At 48.4% G+C, this 26,441-nt stretch overlaps 1 protein-coding gene and 1 long non-coding RNA gene across 3 annotated transcripts in view; one reads left to right on the forward strand and one right to left on the reverse strand.

Annotated features, from left to right (window-relative positions):
- LOC144156134 (ionotropic receptor 25a-like) overlaps window positions 1-9,879 on the forward strand; it is a 49,455-nt gene extending 39,576 nt beyond the window's left edge. For both annotated transcript variants that reach the window (XM_077687964.1, XM_077687965.1), the window contains exons 12-18: window positions 524-723; window positions 1,385-1,524; window positions 3,181-3,430; window positions 5,173-5,372; window positions 6,902-7,034; window positions 7,356-7,483; window positions 8,909-9,879. In XM_077687964.1, coding sequence (XP_077544090.1) covers window positions 524-723; window positions 1,385-1,524; window positions 3,181-3,430; window positions 5,173-5,372; window positions 6,902-7,034; window positions 7,356-7,483; window positions 8,909-9,054 — 1,197 coding nt within the window. In that variant the 3' untranslated portion in view covers window positions 9,055-9,879. The remainder of the gene's footprint in view (window positions 1-523; window positions 724-1,384; window positions 1,525-3,180; window positions 3,431-5,172; window positions 5,373-6,901; window positions 7,035-7,355; window positions 7,484-8,908) is intronic.
- An 8,857-nt stretch (window positions 9,880-18,736) lies between these two features.
- LOC144173436 (uncharacterized) lies at window positions 18,737-23,815 on the reverse strand. Its single transcript, XR_013323271.1, has 2 exons — window positions 23,666-23,815; window positions 18,737-19,498 (listed from the first exon to the last, which is right to left on the reverse strand). It is a non-coding gene; the product is annotated as an uncharacterized LOC144173436 (long non-coding RNA).
- Between the last annotated feature and the right edge of the window lie 2,626 nt (window positions 23,816-26,441).

The following is a 26,441-nucleotide window of genomic DNA, read 5'->3' on the forward strand; positions in this document are numbered from 1 at the left end:
GTGAAGAATGTAATGAAGGAAAATGGCGTGCAGCAGGTCTAAGCGATCCGGCGGGGTTGGGGTTGGCGGAACGCCTTCCTAGCTATCCATTAAGTACAAAATACGACACAATCATCTTATTATCAAGCTGTTGGTTTACTAAACTGTAGCAGCGTCACAAGGCCTCACATGAAAGACTGTGCTAACAAGGGTATGTCTAAAAAATGTTAATCACCTGCTGATACAGTAATTATCTCTTTTTTATGCGGAACCGCATTACAGGTGTGTAGGAAATGCAGATCTTTACCCGTGGCCAAACGTCTAATGTGTCCTGAAAAGAAGTTTCCACGTCCACGTAGCCGCAAATTTTAACACCATACATGTAGTTCTGAAATTTTAGTCTTCAGGAGGTGGATTCATCGCGCCTCGCAGTGATATGCGTTACTCGGGTAGATAAGATTTACTGACAGCATAAATACCGCCGAGTAAGGGCCTTATCTTTCATAGGAAATCGCCGTTGTAGAGCTCATCGCTTGCTTTGCAGAACGCGGACATTGCGTTGGGGCCAATCTCCGTGATGGCGGAGCGCGAGACGGTCGTAGACTTCACCGTTCCCTACTACGACTTGGTGGGCATCTCGATCCTCATGAAGAAGCCCGAGGTCAAGTCCTCGCTCTTCAAGTTCCTCACCGTGCTCGAGGGAAACGTCTGGGGGTGCATCCTGGCGGCCTACTTCTTCACAAGGTCTCTAAACCATTTACACGCCGTCACATGGAACCTCGCCCCCACAAAATCGCATCCAGAACAACCAGTCATGGATCATAAGTGATTAAGAACGAGTACTGAAAAGCCAGTTGTTGTACCCACTACTTTTCTTACGTTTACCATTTTTGGTGACTAGGAGAACGGACCTTGTCTTAGCGACGTCAGGTATCCGAAAATAATTGTTACCGCCCGATGTACTCATCGCTGTCTTGAGCGGTTGCTTCTGCAGAAACCTGATGTGAACACGTATGTCTAAGAGCAGATTGTTACACGTTAGAAAGTACGCCATGATGACGTGAGGTGAGCTGCGGATAATTGCGGTGTTGTGTACTTGTTAAGAGTGAGCAGCTTATTACTGTCCTACAGATCTCCTGCAATGGTTTGCGTTAACACAGATTACATGCAGCCACAGAGGGTGAACGTGCAGCTCTTGGCACGTGTGGTTGCTGTTGCACGATCACACAGGCTATCTGCATGCTTTGGATGACTGCATGTATGCGTACAAATATGCCGCAAGTCTATCGATACCAATTGAATAATCCTTCTGTCTCTGTGTAAGAACAGCTAGCAGAATATTTAGTCAAATTTGAAGCATTCAAGGCGATTACTCACTGCTCGCTCGTCCTTGCGTTGCTCGCAGCTTCCTCATGTACCTTTTCGACCGACTGAGTCCGTACAGCTACCGAAACAACAAGGAGAAATACAAGGACGACGAAGAGAAGCGAGACTTCAACCTTAAGGAATGCCTCTGGTTTTGTATGACGTCACTTACCCCTCAAGGTCAGTTTACAGAACCATTGGGCTACGTTAGTTTTCGCAGTTGCAAAACTCTCATGAGCAAGTACATCAATGGCTCAAATCGGTTTAATAAAAGTCGTTCAGCTACCCAACATTCTAGCAAAGTGCACCCACTGTACACTAAGCACTCTGTTCAACCGACATACTAAACGCGTAGCACGTTCAGCTAGCGTAAAGAACCAAGCATCGCGGAAAGCACCGTACAAGGAGTCACAGAGAGGCTGGGAGACTGATAGTCGCGTCCAGGTTTCATAACACTGAATACAAACCAACTGGACCAAGTCGCAGTGAACGATAGCATATAAAGAATCTTTTACGGTCGGCTTTACTACGCCTTTTTAAGTTAAACACAACCGCAGTGGTGCATCATTGCCATGTCGACACGTCAGTCCTGCGGCCGCACCGGTACGGTCAAGTCTGCGTTTGTTTGCTATCCCAGCTTTTCCTCTTTTTAGCTGCACAAGTTTCAATATGCGGGATTTCCAATCAGGCAAACTGGCAGTACTATTGCAAGCTCTCGGTCAGCCCTAGGAAAGCTGCAACGCTGCTATTTCAAAGGTGCACACTGAACCATTTTAGCATGCAGCAGCTATTTGCAACGTTTATCGTGGTTTCTGCCTATAACCCCAATCATGCTGCTGTTGCTGTTTAGTAGATACAAATGAAAGCGGTAAGTAATTCACGGGCGAAAGCGGGCCAGTTGGTCTTACATTAGTCCGAAGCAAAGTTGCGCTGCATAGCTCACATACTCAGCTTACAGCTGGAAAGTGGGGGCGACCGACATAAAAATCATGCACGACGATGCTTGAACGCGAAGCTTTCTTCTGCGGGATTCCTTGGTTGTCGTCTGAGTTTAGACTTTGACTCTCAGTCGGTTTGGGCTTGACTTGTTGAGCTTTGACTTTGACTCGCACACAGTCTGGACTTTTGATCGCAGCGGATTTGACTTGGACCCTTCGCCATTTGATTTCTCAAGATGAAAGCTTCGCGTTCACCTATCGTCGTTAAACACCACAACGTCGACATTCCTTGGACCCCTTGTCAAGGAGGCCCCAATTTTCAACGTGTCAACACCGAAGCTTTTCACATCACGATAAAGCATCTGAGTGGCGTATCCTAAATGAGGAAACACAATTTTACTCTGGCAAAAAAAGTACTATGTTCATTGCTTGAAAATAGCTATCTGGAGTGCAGCAGAAATTGACCAGTGTCTTGTTTCCAGCCGTTGCTGGACTGACATAAAATCGCTCTCACATTTAACTCAAACATCCAGAAGCACTATTTATGAATTGTTAAACACCCCTACTGAGTTTTAGGAGCTAAATAAGGTTAATATGTGGAAACCACCCCTGTCATGCTTCGCGTGCGTCCCCGTCCCCCCTCCCTATACCTCAGATTTCAAGAGTCAAGGAGAAGATTTCTCACGGACAGTGTTCGGGTTTTAAACCTGCGGGGGTGTGTGCAACGGTGTTTTCTTTCCAACAAAACGCAGTCACCTCTAAGACTCTCTGAAAAATGGCTGGCACGCTGAACGAACGGGACTGTGCGCTGAGGCGCCATTCCCCATCTGCGGGTGTAAGTGTGGGCGCATGCTCGCTATTTTCTCCCACCCGACTAGCGAGCATAATGCGCGTGCAGGTGGCGGCGAGGCCCCCCGCAACCTGTCTGGGCGCCTGGTAGCGGCCACCTGGTGGCTCTTCGGCTTCATCATCATCGCCTCGTACACGGCCAACCTGGCCGCTTTCCTGACTGTGTCGCGTCTCGATTCACCCATCGAGTCGCTGGACGACCTGGCTAAGCAGTACAAGATAAAATACGCGCCCCAGAAGGACACCTCGTCGATGACGTACTTCGAGCGCATGGCTCACATCGAATCGAAGTTCTACGAGTGAGTAGCCAATGCACGACACACGCACGACACTTGACGCTAGCTTCAGGGAAAGTGATAGTGATGCATAGGCACTAAACACCGTGCGAATCTGTAAAGCTAGTACAAATGCCTATCTTTTTCCTACATCATCAGTTATCCCTAGCTCATTGTGGGGGAACTTTTATTGTGGGGCGTACTTTTTTTCGGCGTGTGCCTGCCGCCATGTGTCTATCGCCGTGTGTCCGTCCCCAATATCCGGGTGCATGCGCTGCGAAGCACACATCTGAAAAACAAAATGCATTTGCCCCTTCGGAAGTTTGGGGTATCGAGCCCAGGCCACTGTGCTTCAAGGTGGCCAAGGGCGCTCGCTGGTAAAGAAGTTATAATTTGCTATACGGAGTGTTCACACGGTGGATTGACGAAAAATTGCAACGGCAGTACCTTTGAGGGTCATCTACCCAAGCTAATACCTGCCAACGCTCACATGGCGTGCATCCACGCTGTTTCAAATGCTTTCTACGAGGACTCAACGAGGATATCCGCTTGTCCGTATGTAACGCTTAATGTGTCTCATTTCGTCGCACGAGAGAGTGCTGTTAATAATAAAAGCCGCCAGGGCTTTCATGCTGTGGTTTTAGACTCCTTATATTGCCCCTAGGAAATCATCTTCCTAGGAATGCATTTGTGTATAGCAGTGAAATCGACTCCAGAGTAGCTTCGTGTGCAGCGTTTCATAGATATCCGTGGATTCTCATGGAGGTATCTATTAGAAGGTTCTAGGGCCTCCCAACTTTGGTCTAAGACAGCTTATATGACACCAGAAAAAAATTCATCCTAGCAATACATCTGAGTGGTAGTGAAACCGACTATAAGGGACTCGGTGTATAGCGCTTCATAGGTATACATGCGGCCTGATGGGGTATTTAATAAGAGGCCCTTGGGCCATCATATTTCGAGATGAGACATTTTATAAGGTGCACAAAAAATGCCTTCCCAGCACTGCATGTGTGTAGAAGTAAAGCCGAATGTAGAGGACTCGTTGTGTAGCAGAGCGGCTGAGCATTTATTCGATAATTTCCACTCGGGAGCTTCCGCAACTTTTTTTCCTCATTCTAAAGCGGAAACTTTAGGACGTATTGCATAAAATGCCCTCTTACAGAATTGCTGTAATAGCGTGAAATCGGTAATCTGTGTACATCAACCGCTGTCGCTGTAGACCGTACCTCGGGAAGGACGTCTGATAATCTTTTTTTTTTTTTTTTGCAAAAGATGCCGGAAACCTGATTAATGACATTTCCGCAGAGACTTCTAACCGCTTGCGAGCACTTTCGTTCACGGGAAATTACCGCTTACGTACAATGTTCTCAGAGCTGACAATATAGCGAGAGTGAGAAAAATGCGTTTCTGAGGTAAACAAATATACTCTGGATAACGAAATGTTTTATTTTGTATATATAACACCTCACTGAATAGAAGTCTCGCTAAAACAACTGGAAAACGGAATGAACTTCACTGGTTTCAATTCATACTGCATTAACGATACTCCATTGTCCGTGCTTTGACAATCCGGCTGTAACAAAATAACCACTACTAAATGATAGCCGCGCAAACGAGATCAACTGTTATCGAGGTCGTCTAGCTTCGCTAGTTCCCAAAACGTAACGGTAGGACAGTTGGGCCCTAAACGTTTAAAGAAACACCACTGCCCGTACCGTTCTGCCCGCTTGCGAACGCTTGAATGCAATGTGGGGACTTTGCAGTATCTGGAAGAACATGTCCCTGGACGACACGCTGAGCGACGAAGAGCGGGCGAAACTAGCCGTGTGGGACTACCCGGTGAGCGACAAGTACACGAAGATATGGTGGACCATGCAAGAGGCACACATGCCCACCGAGTTCGAGGAAGGCGTGCGCAGGGTGAAGGAGTCCAAGGGCTCGCAGGAGGGGTTCGCCTTCATCGGTCAGTGGCCCGCCACCGTGGCTGCAAATACAGTCACGCGGTTGCTCTTAACCAATGGACGCGCACGCACACAGGTGTATCGCTGTTTCGGCATTCGATAGTAACACTGCTCTCTACTGTTTGGCACTACGAGTTATTGAAAAACGCAATTTTTTACATGAATGTCAATACACTTGATTTCCTGCCGCGCGCTAAAAAAGGGAAGAATAGTACTGAAAGATGCTCGCTAACATGCGGGGATTTTTTGCACTTGCGTTGGATTTATAGGGATATAGGTCTTTTAAGCCATAAAAGCGGAAAGCGGAGTTACTGTTGTACGCGAATGTAATTTTGGTAGTCACATGAAACTGATTTTAAAAAATTAGCCAGCAGCTCTAAGACAGTAAATAAAGGTCATTCTTCCAAACCACTTTTCCCCATTTCGTTCCCTCTTTTAAAAACGATTTTGCAGCTATCCACGTGGCTAAATGACGCATGCAATTGCGGGGTCATTTAATCTTGGTCCATGCAATAAATTCATCCACCCCAAAGCGTTGGTTGACAATGAAAAGGAAAAAAACAACTACAGGCAGTGTTCATGTCCGGTCATTACCATTCGTTGTTGTTACCCGCGGTCTTACGGGAAACATTCCTTCTCGTTCACCATGTGGCAACCGTGGAAGAGTGCAGCCCGTCTCAAAGATTGATTACTTGCGTAAACGCCAAGCCCCCTATGATGGTCCTAAACTTGCAAGCATGGTTGCAAAAATTGAAGTTTTTATAACATGATGAAATTCTCACATCGTTCGAGCAAAAAAAAAGAAAGCCCCACTCCGTGCGTACACACGCCATGACATCTCTCCGTTACAAATACGGTGTGTTATTTTCATCTTTCCATCCCAGCTTCAATCCGGTTCTTATGCACGCTGTGATGAGCTGTGCGTCTAAGGGAGCAAATTTGGCTAACAACGAATCGAGATATACGATACGACTTTTAACACGTATGTTGCAGAAACCAATGCGCTTGTTGTCTCCGATATGCGAGAATCGTGTATGACACTCACGACGAAACCTTTTGTGATACTGAGTATTAGTCATCTGTTCTCCGACATTGCTCCAGTCGTTGTGAAATGGCCGATGTCACTCTTGTAAAATCCAACTCCGGCACAAATTCTGAGCAAACACTTTATTCGTGCATGCTGTCGATGATGTTGTAGTGTTCGTTGTAGATTGTCAGTACGGAAACTAACAGGCGTTATAAACGGTTTACCACGCAATCATTGAAGTTACGCGGCTGCGGCGCGCAGCTTCGAAAGCGGTTTCGAGTGACTGCTTCATAGCCTGTGTGCAAATGTGTAGGAGTGCGCACTGCCATTCCTGCGTGCGCGCCCAGCGCGGGTTTAGTTCCTTTCTCTGTTTGGAGATGAGGTAGTCCAGACGGCGTATCGAGATACGGTAGCTGTGATGAGGCTGCCGAACAACGAGTTGCACGTTTACGCTTGCACGTGCAGTGTGCGATGTGTGCAGCTGAAACCAACTATATTTTGCAGCGGACTCGACCCGTGTGAAGTACGCCACAATGACAAACTGTGACCTGGTGTCAGTTGGAAGCGAATTCAGCAGAAAACCGTTGGCCCTGGCCGTCCAGCAAAATTCGCCATTGAAGGACCAACTGTCGAGCGCGTGCGTATATACAACCGCTTGCAACCCAACTTACATCTCCGTCTTGAAACAATGCAGCGCAGACAACGAAATGGTGAACGTCTTCAAGCTACAGATTATGCATAATGCTTGCCTTCTTTCCCTTTCCGGTCTAGATGTGCTTACTGCTGAAACAGCGCCACACGCGAGGCTATTGATTGTGCTTGTAGCACTCTCTGCAGCATCTATTGTGTTAGTTTGTAAATTTCAGCCATTGCGCACAAGACCGTGCGAAACATTTCTGATACGCTGGACCGTTCGCTATGTGGACCCACTAATCTTTCGTTTTCTCAATATCGATAGAATCCTCAAGTTGTTAAACCAACGCCGCCTGGAGGGCCTCAAGGAAACCTGGTGGAACAAGAACCCCGCCCGCGTGTCGTGTGACGACAGCGAGCGGCAAAGCGACGGCATCAGCATCCGGAACATTGGTACGAATACACAGAGTTGTGAAGCGAGTGACGTTCCACCCGGTGTGGCAATGTAAAATACCTCGAAAGACGCGTTCCTTGTGGCGACGGCGTAGGGCAGTTGTTAAACTAGTTACCTGCCACGGCGTGTCCCTAAGATCGGTTCCCGTCGCCGCCTCTATTTTTTAAAGGCAATAGTTGTCGTCTGCCTGTCTGTCTGTCTGTCTGTCTGTCTGTCTGTCTGTCTGTCTGTCTGTCTGTCTGTCTGTCTGTCTGTCTGTCTGTCTGTCTGTCTGTCTGTCGGTCTGTCTGTCTGTCTGTCTGTCTGTCTGTCGGTCGATAGGTCGGTCGGTCGGTTGGTCGGTCAGATTCAGCCGCCCGGCGAAGGTGAAACAGAAATCTGCACAATAGTTTATACCCACCGCCAAATCTGTACATCAATGCCCTGACTTGTACATTGAAAGTTTCATCTGTGTGTTACTAAAATTAAGCCTAATTTTTAAAATTTTTTTGAAGTACCTCACCGACTCCAACTATGATCTATTTGGGGAGGGGTATATAAGAGTTGAGAACCGCTAATAAAACGTGTGAAGGAAGTTTACAGTGTTCGTGTATACTTATCTGTCCGGTAGTGCGTTGGTGTTATGCGGTGTAGTATTCGCTTTAGGAACATATGCTTCTCGCTAATACAGCATGCATTTGTGATTGTGTAAATTTTAACTGAATTCCCGAAACACATCCAATTATATACATGGTATGTCAATTGGCTCTGAAACGGGCGTCCAGCGAGTGTCCCCTAGAGCTGGAATGGACGACGTTGGAAGGCTGACGGACGCCGGGTGATTGCTTGGGATTATAATCCCTGTTCAATGTGCGTTTGCTTTTGCCGGCCTCAGTCTATCGCACAGCTGTGCATAATACGTCATAGATTCTAGCGCGGAAAATGAGCTAGTGGGTTGCATGGCCATTATCTTTTTATCGTAGTTATATAGCTAATTTGAGTGAATTTCACGTTAAAAGTGTATGTGTTCTTCTAATGAGGCAATCTTTCAAATGAAAGAAACTTGCATTTCGTCTGCATGGCCCCTTAAAGGCTAATTAGGTTCATTATTTAACTTTTCATCCAGGTGCCTTGATTGCTCAAGAGCCGCTTAACGTGGAAAACTGGGCGTGTTGGTACATGATATAAGAAAACCGCGCGCAAAAAAAAAAAAAGAAGACGAGGACAGAGAGAGGTCGTTCTCGTCTTTTTTTTTTTGCGTGGTTTTCTTTTATCATGAGCTGCCTTAGGATTTTGAGTAGCAACCAGCACCACAATCTAGTTTTCTATTGTAAAGTGTTCATACTACAAGTAGCCAAGGCTTGTTTTTGAGAAACCTCTGCGGGTCAGCACAAGCTGTCGATCTGCCGTGTGAGTGATGACGCTTTCTTTCCGTTCCCCAACAGGTGGCGTATTTATTGTCATCTTCATCGGAGTTGTAATGGCCTGCATCACACTGGCTATCGAATATTGCTACTACAAGAACCGCAAACCCAACAGCAAAGTGGTCGCCGTCAAGGAGTACTCCAGCAAGGATTCCATCAAGCATTAGTTAGTGGCCTCCTACGAACTGAGCACATGAACGAAGGGCAGCTTCTTCAAACTTGTTTACAGCTAAGCTGCCTGTACAAGATTTTCTTCGTGCAAGCAAAGCAGCTTCACAAAGAGGGGGGAAACGACACCACAAAAGAAGCCGCAATGTTAAATTCAGCAGCTAACGAGTTGCTGAATGCTTCACGGGCTGCAATCGACACTCCATTTTATGCTCATGAAAAACCTCTGCCGGCGCAGCACTTAGCTGAGTCACGTCGGGCATTACTCGTTCTTGCAGAAATGATCCACAATGATCCCACAAAGGTTGTGTTGCCTTCAGAAAGCTATCAAACTAGCACGTGTGAGAGTTAGTTACAGAATGACAAGCACCAAGTTTGCCAGATGAGACCATCACTCTAACACAGTATACATCTAATGGTCGTTTATCGTAGGAGATAACCTACCAGCCGCAGGGTGAGGGCCCATGTTGCTGGTTTAGAAGCTCGTGATAAGATGCACATCTGTGCACTTGTACAAAGGGTTTTGGGCACACAACGATACCAAACAGCACACAAGCTATTTTAAGAAGCATATTTTGGCAAACTGCACACCTGCGTGTTGATGGCATATGTTGTGCCTGTTCATTCAAAATTAAAGGAAACTTCGTCCTGACACCATCGAAAAGAGGCCGTGATGACCACGTTTTTTTTTTCGAACGTAAGAGGAACTAGTAATGATGTAACGCTTAAGGTACAGAGTGAATGCATTTGTTGAATAAACACGTCAGACAACTCATCAAAAATGTAACAAACAAAGGATTAACATGGAAGCCAATAAAGGATTATTCAGCAGTTGTGTTGGTTGGAATTTTTTTTAGTACGCGTAAAAACATCCTTAAGTAACTAAGATGAGAAGAGGCAGCACCCATACGCGGAACCTGTAATAACGGGCGCTTTTCGTACTCTTCAACAACTGTTGCTGGCAAGTGTCTTTACTTCGTAATTTGCCAGACCATTAGGCCCACATGACAGAAGTAACATGTATTCAAAAAGCTCCCCCTTTTGGGGCTGCGTAGGTTGCCCACAGGGTCGTCGCTACCTGGAGGCCTCGAGAGGGGACTAGTGCCTAATCCGAGACCTTGGAGCTCTGCAAGGCCTGTTCCTAGGCCTGGGGTGCGGAGAGGGATGGGCAAGGATCCTTGGAGCACTGGCAGAGGAAATGAAAGTGCGTTTCCAGTGCCCCGCAGCGCAATCAGTGGGGTGAAGGAACCAGGTGGGGGTGCGAGGGCTGCAGGATTGTAAGGTGGGGGAACTAGTGCGCTTGGATTCTGCGCCACATGCGGGCCTCCTCCGTTGATTTGGCGTGTTGGGGGGGGTTACTGTTCTACTGTTCAGTCTGTGGTGGCGTGTAATGCCGGTGTATGTGTATGGTGGGGTGGGAATGCTGTGGTTAGGGGCAAAGGAAGCAGGGGCTTGGGTAATTAGTTCTCGAGCATGGGAATGGGCTGCCTCCTAAGCCAACGTGGGCCGGAGCCCACATCAGCTCCACAGGATCCTGTGGAGGGTGTTGGAGGATTGTATGGAGAGCTTGTGGAGAGGTACGACCCTTGAAGCAGAGAGAAAAAGAGAGAGAGAGAGAGAGAGAGAGAGAGAGAGAGAGAGAGAGAGAGAGAGAGAGAGAGAGAGAGAGAGAGAGAGAGAGAGAGAGAGAGAGAGAGAGAGAGAGAGAGAGAGAGAGAGAGTAAACGTTTATTTCTGAAAAACGGGGAAGCGTAAAGGAGGGTGTTTCTCGATCCCGGAAAAGGGCGCGTGCGCGGTCACTAGGAAGAAAAAGATAAGGAAGTGCGCGTTGTTTGGTTCACGCTCGTGCTTGATCGCGAGAAGAAAAAAAAATTGGCCGCGTATCTGCTTCTGTCGTTGCAAATGTCGTCAAAAGACGATAGTCTTTGTAGGCATTTGCCAAGGAAATGTCCCCCTTCGCTTTCCCGCTCACATATCATGCTGTTCCTGTTCCGTCGCGCTCATCCCAAAGTAAACACACTAAAGGTTTGCTCAAGGCGATTTGAATTTACCGCGTTCTACTGCTACAGGCGGGGTTCCTCAATGCCAGCGCTGCAGTACGGCGGAGACGCGCGTGAATGGAGGCGGCCGACTACAAGGTTTATAGAACCACGTGGCCGTGCTCCAGGTGCGTTCCAAGGAGAACGTGGGACCTAGCTAGTGGAACCATTCGTTGCTGTTGCCGCGTGATTTTTCATATGGCGCACGGAGGCGGCGCTTTTCTGCAGTAGATGTAGAATATCATTTGCTATCGAAAAACCAAGCACCCAGAAATTTTTTAATAAAGGAACACTGTAAATATCCCTTGTGTACTAATTTCCTGTCTTATATTTGCGTAATGCCTTGTTCTTGTTCAACAAAGTTGACAAGTATGAACATATAAACCGGGCTTAGACGTTTACATTTGGCTGTGAGTATACTATAAGACTATTGCGCAGTGAGCATTTTACTTTGGCCGGGTGGCTGAATCGAGTTACAGACAGACAGACAGACCAAAATTTCTGGGTTTAAGTAGCCCAAGAAAAACTATCGTAGTTAATAAAGGCGTGAGGTGTACCGAACGGTAGCGCGGCGTCGGGTCTTCTCACCTTAGTGGAGGGTGTTAAAGAAAACGGGCAAGGGCGGCCACCTAGTCCGGTAGGCCACGTGCCACTGCCACTGACCTAGCCCGTTTGACCATTACAGCCTGGTCTTTGAGCTGGATACTGCCCTCAAAAGACGGACCGCTTTCACACAACAGCGCAGGGCAGACCACATGGTAGTTGGAGAGGGCGTGCTAGGAATCGGAAATGATGGTGGTTGGTGGGGGTGTTGAACTATGACGAGGGCGATGAAGGCTTCCTCTGCCACCGTTGAGGGGGTGAGGACAGAAATGGTTGTGGGGGGAGGGCCGTGCACGGAAGTGGTGTAAGCGCTTTTGTTTGGGTGTTGGGTGGCGCCCACATAGATGGTAGTGGGGGTGGGCAGGTGGTAGATGGTGTGGTGTTTGGGGCATGCCATGTGGCGGGCTGCATGATGGAGAGGGTCCATGTTGCGAGGGACGGGTTTGATGAGGAGTAGGCATCGAATGTGTCTGGGTGTAGGCAGTGGAGGGCGTGTGAATGGGGTTGATGTGGAGGGAGGCTAGGGTGTGGCGTCCGGTGGAGGTGCGGGAGAAATGGAGGATTCGTGAGGAGCGGCGTGCTTCGATGAGTTCGTATGTAGTGTTGTGGAGTCCCATAGTTTAAAGGCGCGCGGTGGGGGTGGGGGGGGGGGGGTGAGAGCAAGGCGTGGCGGTGGATTTGCGTATGAGGCCATTGAGTTTTCCGTGCTGGGTCTGTGTAAGGGGTGCCGGGTGAAAAGAAGAGGGTAGGTTAGTCGACTGACAAGGAAGCTTTGGAGAAGACGTATGCGGTCGGACTCTCCCATGCCGTGCTGGTTATTAGCATCACGGCAGATAAGGTGACGTTTGGGCTTCGTATTGTTTGATATTACTCCGTGTTATGTGACAGACAGACAGACAGACAGACAGACAGACAGACAGACAGACAGACAGACAGACAGACAGACAGACAGACAGACAGACAGACAGACAGACAGACAAACAACTTTATTAAAGCTCCTGAGGGACTATCCTGGATGGCCTCTAAGGGTCTTCATCAGGTAGTCGCTGGCCACACCCGCGCAGGAGATGAGAGACCTTGGTCTTCCGCCCTCTCGCAGGCCCTCTGGACAGCCATGACGTGCTTGTGCGGATCGTTACTCGAGAGAGAGCTCGTCCATTCGTGCTCGGTGCTGTAGTCCGTGGCCGTACGTAACGCAGGACATTGCCGGAGTATGTGCTTAAGATTGCAGTAAGCCTGTGAGCAGTTAAGGCAATTAGGTTCAATGGAAGGCAGGATAAGGCTGAACCTGCTTCTAGTCGGATACGTATTCGTCTGTAGCATTCGGAAAGCTATGGATTGTGGTCGTGTGAACTCCGGGTGAGGTAATGGGAGTGTCCTCCGGGATAGCTGATAAAGGGAAATGATTTCATGAAAAGTGAGTAAAGGGTCTCTGTACTCGCCCAGGCTGTCACTCGGGATAGCGTTGGGACCGGCGCGGCACGTGAAACCTCGCGCACGGTCGTTAGCTAACTCGTTGACGTATGAGATTTCTGGGTATACTGTGTGTCCCATGTGCGCGGGGAACTATGTAATGTTGTGGAAGGCTTCTTCGCTGCGTGCGGTGAGAATTTTGGCTACGTCCGTCGCAATCCTCCCCAACAGAAAGGCCCTGGCCTAGGAGCGAGAATCCGTATATACGTTGGGCCGTGACAAGTCTTGCATTGCTTGAGCTATCGCCACTTGCTCGGCTATGACTGCAGTCAGTGCTTTGATGGTCGCCGCGGATAGAACGGTATCTGCGAAGGCCACTGCTACCGTCGTGAAAAGTCGGGGGGTTGCATGCTGGGCAACGTCTACAAACGCTGTTTTTGTGGGGTTCTTCGCCGCGTGTTGTAGGAGGGCTCGTGCTCTGGCTGCAGGTCTTCCCTCATTATGCTGCGGATGCACGTTCCGTGGGATAGGCTCAACATGTATGGTTTCGCGTATATGTTGGGGGAGCTGGGTGGTATGGTTCGCCAGGTCTTCCGCTCTATAGCCCAGGGTGCGCAGGATCTGGTGACCCGCTCTCGTTGTGAGAAGAAGTTGTGTCTGGGCAGTGCTCTGTGCTTCGATAACTTCATCCAGGGTATTGTGCACCCCGAGAAGTTCCAACCTTTCGGTATTTGCCGTGATGGGGATACCCAGGACTCTCTTAATGCTCTTGCGCATAAGTGTATTGATCTTTGTTTCCTCAGCTTTGGACCAGTCAAGTGCCGCTGCCACATAGTTTGTGTGGCTCATGAGGAAATCGTGGTATAATCTAAGCAGGTTGCTTTCCGTTATGCCTCCACGTCGGTTGGATACACGGATGATGAGTCTAATCATGTTCTCTGTTTTGGTGGTGAGCTTCTCGATGGTTTTCAGATTGCTGCCCTGTGCTTGTATAAGGAGCCCAAGGATACGAATACATCCCACTTTAGGTATGGGTTGGCCATTCTTTGTATGTAAGTTGATGTCCGTGTGCTCCGGCGGGGGCATGCCGCGTCCGCCTTTTCGGGAGGACCGGTAGAGAAGAAGCTCAGATTTTGAGGGTGAGAGGTTTAGTCCCGTTCCTACCAGGAAGCTCTCTGTGACCTCAAGCGCTTGTTGTAACCTCCGTTACAACAAGCGGCGGGGCACTCGCATTCCGTCGAATAGTACGTACCACCGTCTGCGAGGTCTTGATTTTCTTAACTTCCAAGATGGTCGGATTCCGTTCGTTCACAAACAGTTCCTGCAGTTGAGTTGCGCTGAGGCTCGCGTCGATGCCGCGAACGACTCCCTTGCTTGTGTTGTCGGGGGCCGCAATGTATGCGGCCACCGCGTAGCTCTTGCTCTCGAGATGAATGTGCTGTAACTTGGAGTACGCTTCGGCATTTCCCTGTGATGGCGTTGCAATGACGAGGATGTTTTGCACCACATTGGGGCATATAATGTCGGCTTTCGCTGCTTCGGGAGCAATGCCGGCAGCCCGCACGAACACTTGCATAATCGCGTAGTGGTTCACTTATCTCACATCAAGGCCGTCGCGCGGCCGAACGATGATTTGGACGTGTTCCCTCGGTAATCGGGGAAGCCGTGATGCCGTTGCGAGGCGTTTCATTGCCCCTCTCGGGTCCGCTGTGCGGCGGCTGACCCGTGTGCCGGCACCCGCGTGAGCAACTCTGTCGGGAACGTGCAATTCCGACCTCGGTTTACGCTTTTTCGCAATAGCAGCGTTCCATCCCGGCCCGCGTGCTTCCTCGGGAGTGATTTCCATGCCTTCCACCATTTCTACCTCAAGCATGATGCACTGGACAAGGCCGTCGCCGCCGACTAGCCGGGCATGAGGCCTAGCCCGTTAGGCCTGGCAGTTGTTCGGCGTGGTCGCTTCAAAGATCTCCAATAAGTTCCGAAAGGGTCACTCACCAAAGATAAATCTTATTTGGGGAGAGCGAGTGGAGGCGATCGAGGTGCAGGCCTAGAATACGGAGATGGTTGGTTTGGGGCATGGAGGTGTTGTGGGTGGAGAGGCAAATTTTAGGTGAGGGGCAGTTTTGTGTGGCTGGAGGATGAGTGGCGGGAGGACTTGGAGGAAGAGCAGCCGAGCATGAGAGGTTGGATTTTTTTTTTTTTGCTTTACAGACGCCATCAGTCAGACCACTGCAAGATTCGCTTTAAAAAACAGAAACAACCTGGGCACAGGTCCAATCAGCGCTGCAATCGGGCTGGAGGAGAGCAAACAAATTAAAAAATATATTCTCACAAGGAATGCGGAAAATTGAGAAATTATTCTCCCTAAGAGTGCGGATAGGCACATCCACTTGTGATAGGTATGATGATAACGACGGCATTGATGACGATGAGGGTGGTAGTGTCATCTAAGTGTTTGGTAAATGCCCGCAAAGGGGGTTGCCCAAGGCTAAAACGTGGACCGTTATCCTGTTCGAGCTTGTGTATTTAATTCATTTTCAAAGGGCAGAAAATAAGGACTTCAAAAAAAAAAAAAAAGTCGAAATCCCAGAATAATAACGGATTCCCTATCTATTTACATGGCCTGTCGCAGAAACGTAAGCTTGAATGAAATTATCAATCTCTCTGGAGCAAAATCCTGAGCGCTTGCTTTTGAATTGTGACGAATTGGTAAGCTCTACAGGAGGCTTGACAAGCGGTAATAATTAATTTCGCCTTTGTCAGGGAGAGGACAAGGTCTATAGCCGTCTCTTCCGCTTGCTGGACGTTACATGAGTGTAGCGACAGGCATGTAATAAAATAATTCTGTATGGACAGAAGCACGGATGGAAGTTAAAATGCGCTGTCGATTACTACATTTCCTAATATGAAATTTGTGCGCAGCGCGAGCTGCAGTCGTCTTGGTCACAGCACATTTCAGCTGCGTCTCAGGAAGTGTTCGCGTGATCAGCGAACGTACGGCGGCGTGCGCTACTCTGCTGCTACCTCGCAGTGCGCCGCCGTCACCAGCCACCATGTTGCAAATCGTGTTTGAACCTCCCGCGCAAATTTTACATGGTTGGGATTAGTCTTGCACAAGGGAGCAGTGAGCATTTTGTTGCATATCGTGTTTGAACCCCCCGCGAATAGGTCACGTCACGGGGTTTGGATTAGCAGAGAATGGAACAGCGTCTGGGGAAAGTGTCAGGGGGAGGGCGCTCCTTGGTGCGACGCAAGAGACATGTGTGAGGGAAAGGCAGTGAGAGAGATGACGCCGTAGCCGCATGTGTGGTACTCCACTTCCCCCTTCGTTAGACGCTCCTTTCCGTTTTCATTATTTCATCGCTGCTGCGTTCGCTCACGCGGTTACGCGGACATAAACACACGCCGCTCCCGCGAAGCCCTCGTAACGGCTGCCAAGGGGTTGCCCCCTAAAACGACCGAAACCCGCCGTCGCCGTTTCCTCTCAAATTCACTTCACAGAGTAGCTGCGTATCCCTCCAGGTAGAAGAGAAACTTCCCCAGTTGGAACGCCGGCTTGAGCCCATATTTCTTTTTCAGCTTGGAAGACCTTCCGAGCGACATTTTCGCCGGTGTCTTTCACGCCGCAGTATGAGCCATCGCCGGTCGCCGGTTTATGCGTGCACGGTTTGCGGGTAGAAAAAGGGGGCGTGAGCGCATTGTTCGGCTTCATGCCGCTACCGATGAAATGCCGGTTGTGCTGGTATTTAGATGTCGAAATTACATGGCTCAATGCGGTTAGACGGCAGAGTTACTGGATATATTGAGTAACTCTGGTTAGTCGGCTGTCCTCCTCAATCGAGTTGTTCAGGTGTGGGTTGATGTGTTACACAGACATCTTACACACACAGTAAGATGTATACGAGGGGGAAGGAAAACGGACAGCCGCATGTTTGTAACCGAGAATAGAGCTCAAGGGCTTCCAGGTTTTAAACCCTTATGGGACGGATGCATGCCGTTCATTTCGAGGAAAAAGAGCAAGAATCGAAGCATTGGCCCAAAACAAGCGCGAATGGGTGCAAAAACAACGGAAAGCTGCTGGCAACGCCGTAACCATTACCACCTCAAGTTCAGCTTGTGGAGTAGAGGCGAATCCCTGCCGGATGAACAGCAAATTGCCCGCTTGGAACGCCGGCGTGAGTCAATATCACTTCTTCAGAGGGCTTTCTGGAGATAGTTTCGACGGCGTCTGTCACTTCTAAGCACGCGCACATGACCGGTTGCCTGTTTATGCGTGCGCAGGTTTGTAGCGAAGAATAGTGGGAGGAAGGAGGGGAGGCGTGCACGCGCAGCTATAGGGTTCATGCCTTTACTGATTGATGGCATGTCCGTTGTGCTGGTGCGAGATTTAAACGTGGATGTTAAACGGCCAAATGGGACCTGTCCGGAGTCCTTAGTGGTAGAGCGGATTGGGTTTGTGTGTTAGGCTATGTTCAGATTACCGATGAAAAACCTGTATCGTGATCTATGGACGAAAACAAATGCCATGTCATGCAGTTCGGTTGGCTGAGACGTGAAATGACGTCATTTAAAAGTTATTACACCAGTTGCGGCAACAGTCTGAACCCGGCCTTACACACACTGAGATGCTTACGACGCGGGAGGGACACAGGCAGTTCCATGTTTATCTGCAAGAACAAAGCTTGAATCCGTCAGAAGTTCATTCAACTCATTAGCTAGGAAATCTGCTCCATTGCAAATTACGACAGACGTGTTTTGTTTCGTGCACTCCTTGGACTGCGTCCACTTTGCAGGTCATCCTTCTTCACAGAGTGGAAGGGCACTAATTTTTCTTGTACTGCCGCGGTTTTTCTTTCATTCGGAAACGGTATCTAGCCGCACCAATTCAACGCGTTGGCCTTTTTCTGTCGATGCCTGTGCTCCTTTCGTTCGGGGCCGTATCCCTGGGGTTTTGTCATAGAGGGATTATTGCGGTCATTCACGCATACGTATCAGAGACCATATTCATATCCTGCTAACCCGTTCAGCATTTTCTCCCAAAAATGGCATCAATCACTGATTCTTCTCTATACATATTATATAATTCGGTAACCATTTCCCCAATTCCTGCAGGCTTATTGTATAGGGACGTTTTAGGGCTCCAAAAAGCCACCCCGTTTCTTGGCCAATCCCCCACGTGGGTATGTGCCCCCACAACAGGAACAACAATAATGGTCCCTTGACTTTTAAACACTACCAGCATGTCTTTCGTAAAGTAATATTCCGTTGCACCACACTAGTTTTATGGTTTACCGGCGTAAGTGCACCCCGGAGTCAACACCCCCGTAAATTCCTGACGTCTCAAAAACCATTCGATAAAGTTCGACGTACCAGATTATTTCGAAAGCTCTCTACCTTGGACCTTAATCCTCTCATTTGTATCTTGTGATGCCATTGTACACTGAGCGTGAACAGTTTGGATTTACAAACTTACTTTTTTGGCTGAAAACACCATTCTGTAATAGGGTGACATCAGGCACAGTTTCAGGTACCCTCCCGTATCTAATAAAAGAAGATACTGATTTATCAGTCTCACATGCGTTTATTCCCGAATAATTGCGTTTAACACCGGTCTATATACAACATAATACTAATCGTTCCATCTACGTTTTACGTGCATTTAATGACATCGACCACATATTCAAGATTTTTTAATAACGCTAATAATTAGAGAATTATATTAATGTTACATGTATTAACGTCTTATGACGTAGTGACGCCCTGAATTGTCGGCGATGGTGAAGGAGTCGTAGAGTGGAGGGTGGTGGGTGGTGGGGGAAAACTCGGCGGGTGCAGGGGAGTTTTGGGTTGGGTTGACAGAGTCGACAGAAGTCGCGACTTTCGGGGGTTACTCTGGGGTGACCACTAGGTGCCGCGTCGGTCGGTAGATCCGCGCGACCGTTGCCTATCCGAGCTGCCCGGTACCCAAGCGAAAGGCTACGTAGGGTGCCGTGTGGTGCGGTGCAGGGTTCGGCTGTTGTGCCAGACGGTGGGCCTGGCCGGATGCCCACCGGTGCTCCGACTTCTCCCTTTGTATCTTGAGTTCGCTTCGTCGGCATCGCGTCCTTCTGGCTGGATTTGAGGACGTCGAGCAACCGCACGTCCAAAATGTTTTCCTCCGGTTACCAGGTGTTGTACTTATGACTCCAGCCGCGCTACTTGACCAGGTACTCGACACGGTCCTTGCATATCTGTTCCTCCGGGGAGCATTCTGCGGCCAAGATGCGTTCACCAACGGAGGATGGCTCCGTCTCGTCGTCGGAGGGCGGTGCGATGTCGTCTTCCAGTCGCCGTCGTCCCCGTCCCGGCTTTGTGGATGTCTTGGCAGTCCCGGCAGTATCCGCGCGTCCTGCAGTGACGTCAAAAGAAAGAGGCGGAAGCTGAGGACTCTTCATAATTTTCATTCTGGGTCTGATAAAACCTGGCCCGTTGGCCGAATGCGTAGCTAACGCGCCTTAAGTTCGTTTTCTGTGATGTCGGGTTAGATTTTGCACCGTAAACAAGAGTGCGGACACGTAATCTAATTTAATCGCGTCACTGTTATGTGCTACTACATTTACTCAAATGTGACAATTGCTTCCAGTTTCTGGGTAGACAAGACTGTCTGAATGAATGAAAAAAGTAAGACAAAGTTAAACCTGTTTTTTTTTTTTTTTTTGTGATCTTGCGGCGTTTTACTCCGCATTAACTTTTAAACTGAAGATACCGTACGCGAAGAGCTGTGGAACTTTCGTCTCTCGGTCGCGCGGTGTTCTCTGCAGGGGCCGTAGCCGTAGAACTACTTCAGACACTGACCTACCGCGGTGGCTCGGGGGCTAAGGCGTTGTGCTGCTGTGCCCAAGGACCCGGGTTCGATTCCCGGCCGAGGCGGCCGCTTTTCTGATGGAGGCGAAAAGCAAAAATGCTGTGTGCTCGTAATTTGGATGCACGTTAAAGGTCCCCAGGTGGTTGAAATTAACCCGGAGCCCTCCTCTTCGGTGCGCCTCGTCGCCTGTGTAGCGTAGGCGCGCTAAACCCTATAATAAATCAAAGCTTCAGAAACTGCCGCTGATTTCACGGACCGGGCACTCACTCTTGCACGTGAACTAAAGTTTGCACCCGGCGTTTAAATTGAACAAAGACTGCCGGGATACTACCATATTACTCTAGATCCTCTCCATCAAGTGTCGGGATCTCGCCACGCCGTTTTGTCACCTAAATATTCGCAGGGCATCACAATAGAATCACAAAAGAATCGTAAATCTTCCCTCTGGGTAATATAGGCTCATGAAGCATTGTTTCATGCATTGACAAGGTTTTCTAAATAGTACAAGCAGCCATCACGAAGCATAATACACCGAGGATGCATGAACTTATCCGAGCTTAGAGCAGGCGTACGTTAGCAACAAAAACATCAACGCCTAGAAATTTGGTGGCTCCTCCGTAGTTGACAGGCTCCATCAGTTCTGGAATGATAGGCTAGAAGTTCTAAGTATAAATTGTAGGCTAAGGGACTTAAGCAGTGTGCCGTAGCGTGCTCCATTTAAGTTATAGGAAAGCCCTTTCTGATGCTGGCAAAAAATAAAATGCTCGTGCCCCCAGAGTTCAGGGCGTATAGAGACAGACACTACGGCGGGACTCTTACCCAAGGTGCAAATTCAGTGAGCAAAATCCAGTTTTAAAAATAATCGACCAGCTGAAATGAATAGGTGGGTTGTACCAAGCCACCGTCAACCAACGTTAGCAAGGGCGTCACGGTGCTTCCTCCATTTTCTTATCAATTACAGCAACTTTTCAACATTTACTACCCATCATATTCTCTTGTTGTATGATGAGGGAATGTTTACCACTTAATAAACCGGTATAATGGCCTACCGGTACTTGAATACGATCTCGACGCTACTTCTTGCTGAAAAACTTGCCTGATGAAACTGAATCCTAACAAATGAAGAGTGTTTCGTGTTTGCAGGACAGCTTACCAGTTGCCTGCTTATTTTTTTCATGACTCGTCTTTGGACAACGGGGCACCTCAGAAATACCTCAGATGAGTTCAGGATCAGAGCACCCCGTAATTTTCTGGGCACTGCATTTCCTACCCCGCCCCCTTTAGGCGTTTGCCTTTCCTGGGATATTTACACCCCATACCCCAAAATAAAAATATAAAACCGAAAATAAAAATAACGAAGATGAAACACAAAATGACCAAGATATGTTTAGGCGGAGGCCCTCCTTCGATATATTAAGATGTAAAAACAGGAATTAAATTACCTAAGATGAAAAGAAAAATCACTAGGATATTGTTTGGCCGCAAACTCTCCTCCTTTTCACGTTTTTACCGCTGGTGAAAGCAACCAACGGTAAAAACGTAAGAATGCAATTCTCTGGCGGAACGCTTTGTCTTTGTCAGCGGATAATAATGGCTAAGCCTCCCAAATTACAACAGGCAAGCTTTGCTTTCTCCGACTAGATCCATGCCCCCCCCCCCCCCCCTTCCCCACAGCAAAGCGATCGACCTACACCTGGGCATCTTTCACTCTACTGGAAAGGTCATGTCCTGATTTGGGAGATGGAAGGCAGCACCTCCACGCCGACCTTATTTCTATGCTCTAATAAGCTTCCCGTATGTTTACGCACACGCGCGACAACGTTTGCAGAGGAAACTTTATTCGAAATCAAGCCTATTTCGCTTTTAAACTAAGACCAATTTGGCTTAGGAAGAGATTCTCCTCTTCCTAAGCCAATATTGTCGCCAAGTAGGGGCGAGCATATTATCAAAATGAAATACACGAATCCGTATTGAACATTGGAGCTCTTGTTCATTTCAAGCAGTTATGGCCAGCACTACACACTGGCTCTGGTGAGGGACGCTCATGATTCAGAAAAGCACATGTCGGATGAAAAAAAAAATGCTAGGAAAGAGGAGAAATGAGCGCAGTTTCTAACCGTCAAACATTTTGCAACAGTACCAGTAACTCATCCGACATACCCGTACATTGCTTACGTGGATGGATAGTCTGGAGATCGCAGCAAAGTTGCCTCTAAACATTCACTGTAGCGCAAACGCACGAGCCCTTTAAAAAGATAAAGCACCTGGAAGTTGCTGCACAGCCGAGCTGCCGGTTGTCTTCACGAAGATTCCGGTTAGTTTCGGCGTCTTTCTTTTGCGTAATGTTACAGTCGCCTTAGCGGCTGATCGTGATATTTTTGCCGGATAGTTCCGGTAAAACAACAGATAGAGCCGTTTTCTGTACACATGCTCCCTCCGAAGATGGCCGTGTATTGATGGTAGGCAGTAAATGTGTAACGTTTACAACTTCACTGTCAACTGATTCCGACAAGTAAATGAGACCAATTGCATTTCACCAGCGAAAAAAGGACGATGACGATGAAGAAGAAGCACATAGACCACTAGCGAGCGCACAGGATACAGACCCTAGACACAGGATACTAGCGAGTGTTCTATATTCCTCTTCATCGTCCTCGCCCTTTTTTCGCTGGTGAAATGCAGTCAGTAAATGACGCAACTAGCCCAACTTTCTGCCTTAAATGAAACTCGTCATAATTGCAGAGTCGTCCAATCGGCTAATTGTCATACAACGTGTTTCGGAATGCCTTCGATAACAAAAGAGTGAGAGCCGTTCTCTGTAATTATACTCCCTCCGTAGATGGCCGTGCCTCACTGCGCAACAGGCAATTTGGGAAAGCCAGCTTGCAAAGCCCAAGCTTACACCGATGCTGTTAAAGTCGGCTTCTCCTCGAAACACAAACGAATTCCTCAGGAGACATTTTTACAGCGGCAATGTAAGCCATCTTATCGCAAAATATGAAGGCCCTAGGGCCTGTTACTTTTTTTTATTATTTCTTTTCTATTCCGGGACTTTGTTTTTGCGCGGCGGTAAAACCTACTCTAGAGAGAGCGTGACACGATACCAGCCGCGACTGCAGTCACAGCCAGCGCTAGAGCGGCTCCGCTGTTAAATATTACATGCCGCCACCAGCTAAAGGCTTCACTGTTACGTGTCAGCAATTGTGACGTACAGAATATACTTCGCAGATTAACCGACTGTGGCGTTGAACGCGTCGAAGCTACACCTAGCCTATGAGACGCCCCGTAGTGGAGGCCTGCGGATTAATTTTAACCACGTCGGGATCTTTAACGAGCGAGGAAATTTAAACACACAGGTGTTCTCGCTTTTCCACTCCATCATAAAATCTGCCACCGGGGCTGGTATCGATCCCGCATCCTTGGGTTGAGCAGCACAACGCCTTAGCGATTGAGATAGGACCAAAGAGGCTTTACCTAATGCCACGGCCGGGTAGAGGGGATATCCCCCACCTGAAAGCATTCTTTACATACGAGAAAAACGCAGACTGCTGATCAGGTGGGCGACCGATCTAGCTTGTACAATGTCAGGTTCCACGAGGAGGGCACACTCCGTAAGAGATACAAAAGATGCCCTGTGTTCACGAGCAGGTCGAGTACGCCTCGCAGTGCCAAAGTTTGGCATGGCTGCGAACCACGTACTAGGAAACCTACCATAGTTCCTGCCCCGTGTGGCCGCTTGGGTGCACACGCAGGAAAGCGGAGCAGCTCCAGATGAGGACGGCACGGACTTGCTGCAGCAAGAGCCGGTCGGGGGCCATCACTCCACCGGGAGAGGATGAGGGACCTTTGTGGGAGCTGACGACGGGCCCTGGAAGAAGAGTATGAAAATAAGATACATGAATGCTTTACCGCCTGCATGCGCACATTTTCATCCACTATCTCTCTGCCTACGGCATTGTGCTCTGTTTCAAGTAGGGGCCGAGGTTCCCGAGGGTTGTTTGATGCTACAGAAGTCGTTGCAGATATGCCCGAGTGGGAAAACTATTACAGATTGCTGCTTTGACCTCAGGGACTCGCTCAACATAGAAACGATTTTCAACTTCACCACTGCCGAAAACGAGTGCTCTTCTAGCTCCGCTTAAAGCATATCCCAGGGCGCAGCGAACGGCGCGCCACCTCAAAAATATTGTTATTCGCGGATTCCGCGCTAACCCCACGACGCAAACGCACAACAACCCAGCCAGCCTCCTACCAGACCGCGCTGCGTACACAGGATGGCGGTGCATATTATAGCAGCGTGTATATTGAGAACATCCCATAACAAACCAGTGATGTTTCAGCTTTCGTAATGTGCATTGAAAAAATTGAAAGTCGTACGCGAATGGGAACGCGAATGGCAGCGTTAGAGCGGGTAGAACACCGCTTGGTTCCTCTTGGTAACCTTTCTCAACATTCTTACTTTTTAAAAGTTCGGTAGCCACTACTTTGTGTTCAATGGATAGACATTAAGCTGGGCGACGCCTCAATTTAAGCCTCGTGAGTGCGACACCCGGTAAAAGTACTTCGCCCTTCTATTCTTTGCAACCATTGCAAGTCGATGCGGAATATGGAGGCGATGCGTTGGGCAATTACGCTGAGATACGATGACGTAATTGTGAACAGTGCTATGCAAACGCGAACCTCCTCTCTACAGTGTCATTCCGCTGCATGCTGTACAGCTACCGCTCTCTCGGTTGGTGTCTGCGGCAGCCGCTGTGTCCACCGAGCCGTAAGCTTCTCTACGTTGCTTAGCAACGCGGTTTAGCTCTGTGACCTTGATTGACAGGCTTCACTCGCGGGATTAGCGACGCCGATGACTTGAGGCGCGTTACCTGACGCTCTAGCTCCAAAGTGTTGCAAAGGCGCGGAGGCAGCGAGCGTTTTGAATCTCTACCAAATTTCTATTTGAAGTCACATGAGGGTACAATAACAGAAAAATAGTGGGCAGAAACACCGAAGTGAGATTTTTTGGGGTAAAGGTAATAGCCGTTCCGATATAAACCTTGAATCTTTGACGTCGGTTTCTCGTCTATGAACAAACGCAATGCAAAGGAAGACTCTTTATCAAAGGCAATTATAGACCGCCTGGCAATAACATAGGAATACTCCGGGCCATTTTACTAAGTTCCTAAATAAAATCAATGTATTTCTTCAAAGAACTTTCTACCGGGCTTTCCTAAATAAAATCCATGTATTCCTTCAAAGCATTTTCCACCGGGCTCCATTCAAGGGGGTATCACAAATTTACACAAGGGATCAGACAAGGGATCAGACAAGAAAGTGGCAATGGGAGCGCTCTTGGATAAAAAGATTAATTGCCTAGGACTTTGAATAACAATAATAATAACAATAAAAGTGTGACACATTGGGTGTTACAGACGAACCGACAGGTTTCATTGTTGAGGGCACATATAAATGCTTAGGCTTCCTTAAAACAGAAAGCCTTTCCATTTCTTCCTCGAGGGAACACCCATTCACCGCAGAGATGAGCCTTCCCTGCGAGAGGGACTATCATAATAGGAGCTGGTATAGCTTGTGACTAATTGCTAGGAATGGAAGATATTCCACACCATCGCCTGTTATAAGGAAGGTGTTTGATGTTTCAAAGACTGTTTTCTTGTGATCATGATCAGTGATTGAGGAACTCGGTTCGCGCTTTTCCGGTACTGGTGAGAGGCGATTGCCACCATCGGTCGCGAGTTAGGAGTGCTCTACAGCAAGCTCAGTCACGTTGCGGGGAGGTAGAACGAAAAGTAGTAGCTACCAGCGTGGGAAACTATTGCAGTTTCATACGGCAGAAATACAGGTTACTATAGTACTTTATATAACTTTTGCCGGAGGATTCATGAGGAGCAATGTACGCGAACGTTCGATAACAATTACTTTTCTGGAACCGTCAGACAGTTTATTAGGCAAAATATTTTGCGGTTCGATCGATAATTGGGCTACGAATGCCATAGTCTCTTCGAATAGGACCTAAAAAACACCAGTGAACAATACCAAAAAAAAAAAAAGCAGGGCGTGCGCGTTCGTAAACTTTTTCTTTCTACACGCGTGCGTGTCTACAACCGACATCACTGATGCGGTTTCGTCTCAGCTACTTGAACACGGCAAACTACAGTGGCGTTCCGAATAGGGGGAATCTAAAGACATTCATCATCATTATCATCACCATCGTCGTCGTCGTCGTGATTATCATCAACAGCAAAATAAAGAACATTAATAACAACCCCAGCAGCAGCTTATTTCGCCCACTCCAGGAGGCAGGCCCCTCCCATTTACTTCCGATAACTCCTGTCCTGTACTGATCGAGTCTATTCTGCCCCCGGAATTTCATTAATTTATCGCTTCATCGAGTTGATGGTATTCCCCTCCTTCTAGACCCGTCAATCGGTAGCCACTCTATTACAGCGGTACACTGGTGTAACACAGTGGCACACGCGTGGCC

The sequence above is a fragment of the Haemaphysalis longicornis genome, unplaced genomic scaffold, assembly GCF_048455015.1.
Source record: "Haemaphysalis longicornis isolate Haplotype H1 unplaced genomic scaffold, Haemaphysalis longicornis Haplotype H1 scaffold_1, whole genome shotgun sequence".
In the NCBI taxonomy this organism is placed as follows: domain Eukaryota; kingdom Metazoa; phylum Arthropoda; class Arachnida; order Ixodida; family Ixodidae; genus Haemaphysalis; species Haemaphysalis longicornis.